The sequence below is a fragment of the Curcuma longa genome, chromosome 1, assembly GCF_044706935.1.
Source record: "Curcuma longa cultivar G26 ecotype Majalengka, Jawa Barat chromosome 1, ITB_CL_G26_1.1, whole genome shotgun sequence".
NCBI classification, from domain to species: Eukaryota; Viridiplantae; Streptophyta; class Magnoliopsida; order Zingiberales; family Zingiberaceae; genus Curcuma; species Curcuma longa.
Window position 1 is genome coordinate 14,436,849 of NC_133861.1, and position 7,664 is coordinate 14,444,512.

Here is a 7,664-nt window from a genome sequence, read left to right on the forward strand (position 1 = left end):
TAGTCTCGATTTAGTGTACTAAGAGGTAGAAAAGAAAGCAAAATATTTACTGTACCTTTTAGTTTTATCTTCTTCACAATTGACAGACTTTGTAGAAGGGTCAGACGGTGTGCTCATGCGTAGCCGATGGCCAGCAAACTCAAGAGGAAGAAAAGCAAAAGAGGAGAGGTGGACGACAAGCTCACCGACGAGCAACAAGCTCACAAGTGGTTGAGCGAGCTTGTAAGAAGTAAAAGAGGTACGATAAAGAGATAAGGAGTTCAACTCAAACAAAAATTTCTTTTGATTGAATCAAATTTTGATTTAAAAAAAAACATCTGTTCATCCTCTGGATAATTGTGTTCTAATAAATAGTGACAAGTAATCAATTCCTATGCAAATCATCCCTACACCAATCCAAATGTCTGAGTAAACTGAATATATAAGAGAAAGCAAAACTGTTTTCCTGAAACAAAAAAAAAAAAAAGAGAGAACTTTGGCATCACAATGATGCCCGAGATTAGTTTGAGCCTTTTGCTGATCACTGGCTCTTATTTAGATTCTGTAATCTTATTCAATGGTACAAGTTGGATGCTCATTGCTTCTCGTGAAGTTTGAGCTTTCCAATTCCATCTGATTTCTACCAAGAGGCTAGAGCTTCGAGCTTTTCTTCAACAGGACGCTAATAACATAGACTAATTTACCAATTAACATTAAATTTATTTATATAACAGCTTCTAGATTGAAAACCCCTATCTATTTTTCTTAAACGAGGGGAAAATATGAAAATTGCATTCAAGAAGAAACTAAAGTGGCAAGCCTTTTCGCCCATGGACTTTCCTCTGGATTCCATGAGATGGAGGAACCCATGATAGCACACCACCTCAAGTTTATCAGAGCAGTTGCAAGAAATTCTTGTGAATTTTCAAAAGTTGTTTGAACAATCTGTAGCTCGACGTCTGAGTCTTCACTAAGTATTAATTGCTCAAAAGTATCTCTTTTCTCTTGAAGAATCTCAGCTTCTTCGGAGATCATCCGCATGCTCAGCACCTGGAGTGCCTCCATAGCCGTGCTGTGGAATTCATTCTCTACATATGCAGTGAATGTGTACCATAGAGAAGATGGATCAGGACTTATTTTCTCCCTATGCATGGTCTCGATTATAATTTCTATCACATCAATTCTACCCTGAAAAGGCAAGCATATTTTGACTTATCAGATAATTTTTGAAATTAGGGGGGAAAGTGCAGATTTTTGGTTGACACCAAAATACCTTTAGAAATGCTTGCTGAAGGATTGTGTTAAAAAACTGGACATCAGGCTGAATGCCTTCGGACCTGAATTGATCCATAACACTTAGAGCTCCTTCAAAATCTTCATTTGCTAGAAGAACCTGTTAAGATTCCCCATACAAAATTAAATTAGGGAAAATGTTCTTATCTTCCTAAAACATTTCTTTGATAGTTCTGATGATTAAAAAAACACAATATTGAAAGAGAACAAAGGGCTGTATTTTAAACTTCTTCCAAATCAACTTTCAGGTAGTATTTACAAAGCAATGATAGGGTCTCGATAGAAACTTCAGTAATCAATGTGGTGCCTACATGGAACAATAATAAAACAGTAAAACATAATCATCTAGCCATGAAGACTACGAACCAATGGGTTTCTTTCTTCAGGATGCATTTAGTTATCACATGGGAGGAGTCGGTGAACTATCCAAATTTATCTTCTCCCTTAAAGTACAACATAAACGTGAGATGTCAATTAACAAAGCTATTGGTTAATTTTGGTAAAACAAATGTTGAGTGTAATTTATTCATCTCTCAAAACAAAAATATATATATGTATAAAGTCTAGTACAAGATCATACCTTAATCAAAGCAGTAAAAGTAAAAATCTGTGGGCAGAAACCATCTCGTATCATCAAGGAAAGAATTGCACAGGCAGACTGGAAACTATTAAGAATGCTGCAGCATTCTATCATCATGTTGTATGTTCCGACATTAGCAGGAAAACTGCATAATCTCATAACTCTGAAGACTTCAATTGCCTTGTGAAACTGAGAGAATAGGATATTTATATATTTATGTAGGGAAAAGTACGTTCAGAAAGGGCAGATGAAAATAGGATTGTACGCTATCATCCCAGATACCTCCTTTGCTTGTACAAGTGCATGCAGTACAACATTATACATATCAGTTTTCTGGTGACCGTCTGCCTGCCATAGCATGTTCTCGGCAACATTTAGATACTGCAGCATTTCTTCTATCATGCCTTCATCTCCTAAAGCTCTAATCTGCAGCATAGAAGTTATACAAGGTAGTCAACCACCCAAATCTACTCATATACACACAAAAAGTTAAGACCTCTGCAACTAATAATACAGCAATCAAACAAGATTTCGGTACTAAAAATGCCAAACCAGATTGTACTAAATACATAGCTGGGGGAATGAAAAGCTAATTGCCTACAGTTTCCAATACAATGACAGAAGCTAGAAGGGTGACATTTTCAAGGTTATAAAGGTTTAAATTCTTTTTCAAAAAGAAAAGAAATCGCAATTTTTATTTGGCAAGGATTACTAGTCAAAGAAAATATTATTATTCACTTATCATTCATATTTCTTCCCCCAACATTCTACAAAAATATTATTATTCACTTATCATTCATATTTCTTCCCCCAACATTCTACAAAACATTATCTAGACTGCCTACATTATGAGGAAAATAGGACTGTCCATCAAAAATTGTTTTTCCAGAATATATAAGGGAATGCAAATGCCTGTTTGTTAGAGAAGAAAAAGAAAACCATTAAAAAGCAAATAAAAAATGCCGATATCAAGATCTACATCAAGCCATTATGGAACTTGCAACATTCTAAATTACCACAACACAAAAGGTTCTTTATCATTCACCCTACAGGTACATATCTATTTGCACAGAACTATTCTTCTATTTCAGTATATAATGGAATTTTCTTTCTTTTTTTTAAAAAAATATAATATACATATGGGAGCCTGAGCAAGAGTGTTCATTCGAATTTGTTTGCAATATATTATGCATATGGAAGCAAGACTTATTTAGGCAAAGATTGGTATTGAACTTAACAACTTGGAAACAGCTTCCAAGGTTTCTTATAAGCTGATAGCAGACATCTTCATGATCGTGTTCATTGGAATTACAATCACAATACAGAATTATCAATCATCTTGTTGACTACAGATCTGTCTGCTATGTTTTAAGCATTTGTAATACTATCTTGATGTAACTTATGGCAGTCCAACCACAATCATGTAGTACAATGGTATATCAAGATGCAAATCAGGTGTGTGTTGTGAAGGAGCAGTAGGCAGAAAAGGAAAACAAAGTACCAGATTCTTCAAGGATGTATAACTGTGTCGAATTTCATTATTTGCCATATCCATCTCAATAGCACGTATTCTTTTGGAAACATCAAGACGGGAAAGAATATTTCCCTTCTCATAAGGGGCATTGACAGTACCAAACAATGAGAACATAAGTGCATAGGTCGAAATATTTAACTTCATGTTCAGTTTCTTGAGCTTCACAAGAAGACGAACTGCACGTTCTGGTTCACCCTACATGGGAAGAATGTAAATAAAGAATCTGGATAATAACTAAGTTGAAGCCTTCTTCAAAACACCAGGCGGGCAGTTGCATTGTTGGCAAAGTGTTGATCATAACATAGCATAGCATTCACTAATGAAACATATTGAATAGAAAAGGATCTAACATGAGCAGAACTCTGAACAAATGAATCAAGGTATTATAAAGCTCTGTCAAGTAATCCTTGTCAAAGCTAGTTTATCTGTCATTTCATTAGTGTAGTAAACAAGTTGGTTAGATAACAAAAACAGGCAGTATGTATCAACAATTTGAGATCAATTACACTCTTATCCTATTGTTGCCTATGAGACATAATATTGTTAGTATAACCCATGCAATTTGAAGCTCTTCAAAAAACAATTGTGTGCTTTGTTATGATTCTATTCACACCTTCAACTCTAATTGTTTCATTATTATCTTTGAACCTATCAATACCACAAAACTTGATCTCCTTTATCATCAATGGAAGTTACACCTCATTGCCAGGGAATAATATTAATTTTATTTCATCTCATACATCAATCTAAATATTTTCCATCTCTACTGCACAAACTTACTGCTAAATGTCAAACACAGGTAGTGGAACATTGTCCAACAACCTAAAGGGCACATAACATCAAACAGAACTTCAGCATTAACTCTATTCTAACCATCCACTCTTCATCATATGAATAACCCCTTCACCAATCTCTCGTTAGTGTTAGATCTGAGGGTGTCCTTCCAACTTACTATTCCACTAAATTTCTTTGTGCCGTCGAATTTATATTTCATATATTTGGTGTTAGTTCTTAGGAAATTCATTAAATGTACACCCCATGACAAAAATATGATACATATGTTTCTATCACATTTGATGCTTGTTTATTTTCCAAAGATACAATAATATTGTTGAGTTACCTTCTAAACTTTCTGTAAGCAATAAACCAGACTATTTCCTAGACCTCTCTAACTCAAATATCTTATTGAATAACTATCATCAACTGCTATCCTCCAAAAATAGAACAAGTTTGATTCTTCAAAATAATCACTTCATCTATTGTCTTCCTTCAATTATCCTTTCCCAAAGTTCAATAGTGAGATTCGCCAAGTTAATTCGTCTATAGTTAGAACAACTGGGTATGCCATTATTATTCTAGCAATTGGTGTAACTCCTCTGTCCATTTAGATTTAATTCTCAAAGATGTATTGAATCAAGTAGCTACTGGACCAGCATCTGTAAACAGTTTGAAAGTCCCAATAATTCAATGATTGGGACTAGCATAACCAGTCAGTATCTCATTCTATTACTATATAGCATGGTACTAACCAGTGATGATAAACCCACATACAATATTAAGAACATGGATGAAAATAGCAACACCAATTACTTGAAGAGCACAACTTGGAAGAAAGTGTATTCAAGAAGCGTGGCATAACAATTTTATTTTAAACTTGCAGTAACAAGTGGAAAAGAAAGAAATAATCATGGTTATGAAGATATGATAAAATTTGGGGCATATGTGGAGTACCATAGTTAATGGATGGAACTAAAGGGCAGCTCAGTGCATGAAGCTCTTGTCAATGCGGGTCCCAAGGAAGGGTCGAACCACATTGGGTCTATTGTATGCAGCATTACCTTGCATTGCAAGAAGTTATTTCCGAGACTCGAAACCGTGACCACAAGGTCACACGGCAACAACTTTACCGTTGCACTAAAGCTCCCCTTCTTAATGGATGGAAGTAAAAAAGTGAAATTTTCTTAAAAAGAGGAATAACTTCAATAGTAACTAGATTTTCAGTAACCATATCAGGGTTGTCTCTGAAAGGAAAAACAATCAAATAAGTATTGGCATGATAAAAGTATTTCAACTGTATACTACTTATTGAAGTAAAGGATCAAAAAGGCTTAGTTAGATATAATGAAAAGAAAAGGAAACATAAAAGTAATTAGAAAATAAAATGCATTGAATATTAACATTTTCAGGAAGAACCTGGTTACCATGATATCACAGGCAGCAAGCAAAGTATTGTAGATATACAAGTACTTGGGTAGGCTAACAGATATCTTATCTGCAAAGAACTCAGCCAAATCCAGTTCAAAATTTCGGCTATAACCAATTGAGAGAACTGCATAAGTATCATTATATGGTTCAATGTTCATTTCTTCCATCATCTTGAGCTGGAAAATAATGCGTAGAAATAGTAAGTTAAATAAATGTTGAAACAAAATCATACAAAGGACCCAAACAATGTCTGAGTCTGAAAATAAATTTGACAGTACTTGGAGCAATCTTTTATTTCTGCTTATGCAATTAGGTCTACAATTCTATTCAGGAATGAATAGCAGCATAATAATATATGACAACAGAGAATTATGACATTATAACATATATCAAAGGCATGATTCAGATGGCTATTGTAGGTACCACTTTCATGCCATATTCAACTCCCTTTGTTGCAATGGCAGCTTTAACAAAGCCATCATATGTATGTTTAGAAGGTTTCAACCCGATGTCAAACATCTACAGAAAAATATAAACTCAATTAGTGTTGAATTTTATAAAGAAAAACAATATAAGTGCCACTGAACCAAGAATTTCTAAAAGAAGTATCAGTAATACAAGAAATGAGACACTAAGATGAAATTTCTGTGAAGCGTCTGAAACTAAAATTTAAGTTATTCTACTATGCATGAAATATTCTGAATTTGAACCATAGAACAAGAAACACTACAATTTGCATATTCAAATAGTAATAACAATAAACATAACTTATAATGTCCAAATACAAAACATCTATTAAGATTTCTCTAGCAATGCTCAAAACAATATGTTATGCAAGTAGTTAAATATATATCATGGTTTTGTATGAAGTTTCATCAAGTCAGCATGCAGTTTATCAAACACCAAAGGATCCAATAAATTACCTCATTCAACCATTGCTTCTAATGCTGTGGTTACTTTAAGATTAGGATTTGCAGAAAGGAAGATCTTAAGTTTAATAAAGAAAATCGAGTGATAACTAGATTATTTGTGTTTAAGGGCAAAGTGCGGATGATAAAAATGGAGAAATGGGAGAAAATTTAGTTGGCAGAAATCTGAAAATGTTGAATAAATATCCTATCAATGAACCAGACTGTATTTGGTGCCTAGCATGTCAGCTCAAATAGAGTAACATTATTAGTTTGCAAAATCACGATCCGGATCGTAGGATTGCACAATCCTACCGTCTGGAAGTATCCAAACGATCCAGGAATGTTTGGGATCATTTTTTGCAGTGGGATCAGAATATGATCGGTGGGATCAGTAGAATCAGAGAAAGATCGATAGAATCAGAGCAAGATTGATTAAACTTTGAGAGATTATAACTTTTGACTGGGTTGAACCACGAGAATTTTAAGATATCAAATTCGAAGCTCATTCAGAGATCTACATTTGTTACAGGGTGTAATAGTGTAGTCTTAGGACTAAAAAATATCGTTTAAAGCTTTTTCGGAGGCTCCAAAGAATTTTAGTCATTTATTAAGGTTATTTTCGTCTTTTGCATCGTTAGAATTTTGAGACTATTTAAAGAATTGTTTAGTTGTTGTTAGGGTATTATCTTTATTTTAGTTAATATTATTCAATTAAACCAAGAAGAATTCTCTGTGTTTAACGATTTTCTTATGTCTTACCTGAAAATTTCACTATTAGAACTAGCCTACAAAATAATTGCTATTCTATTCGACATCATGAAATAATGTCATCTGTGGTGTCGAGTGTCGACGATTGCATGTATATGCAAAATTATTAATCTATTTATATATAAATGACCTTTTTAGATATTTTTTCTAATTATTAATCATCTACCATAAAATTTCAAAGTTTTTGGTAGGATCATACGATTCTACAATCCAATTCGGGCCGATCCAATCCTAACCCCAAATCAATCTTGCGTAGGTTCACGATTCTACGAACTATGGTTCATCCGTTTCTTTCTCTTGCCAATGTCTCTCAAGTAAGAGGGAGAGGCTCTCTTCTCTCTACATCAACTCTTCCTCTAATATTGCTACCCAGATAAACAGTCTGCAAAGATTC

The 7,664-nt window shown here is 34.0% G+C and overlaps 1 protein-coding gene across 1 annotated transcript in view; it reads right to left on the bottom strand.

Annotated features, from left to right (window-relative positions):
• Positions 1–396: 396 nt before the first annotated feature.
• The window catches only part of LOC141824720 (pentatricopeptide repeat-containing protein At1g76280-like), a 7,600-nt gene continuing 332 nt past the window's right edge, over positions 397–7,664 (bottom strand). The window contains exons 2-8 of the mRNA XM_074712052.1: positions 6,015–6,110; positions 5,588–5,767; positions 3,354–3,581; positions 2,135–2,278; positions 1,853–2,041; positions 1,253–1,372; positions 397–1,167 (exon numbers count right to left, since the gene is read on the bottom strand). Coding sequence (XP_074568153.1) covers positions 775–1,167; positions 1,253–1,372; positions 1,853–2,041; positions 2,135–2,278; positions 3,354–3,581; positions 5,588–5,767; positions 6,015–6,110 — 1,350 coding nt within the window. The 3' untranslated portion in view covers positions 397–774. The remainder of the gene's footprint in view (positions 1,168–1,252; positions 1,373–1,852; positions 2,042–2,134; positions 2,279–3,353; positions 3,582–5,587; positions 5,768–6,014; positions 6,111–7,664) is intronic.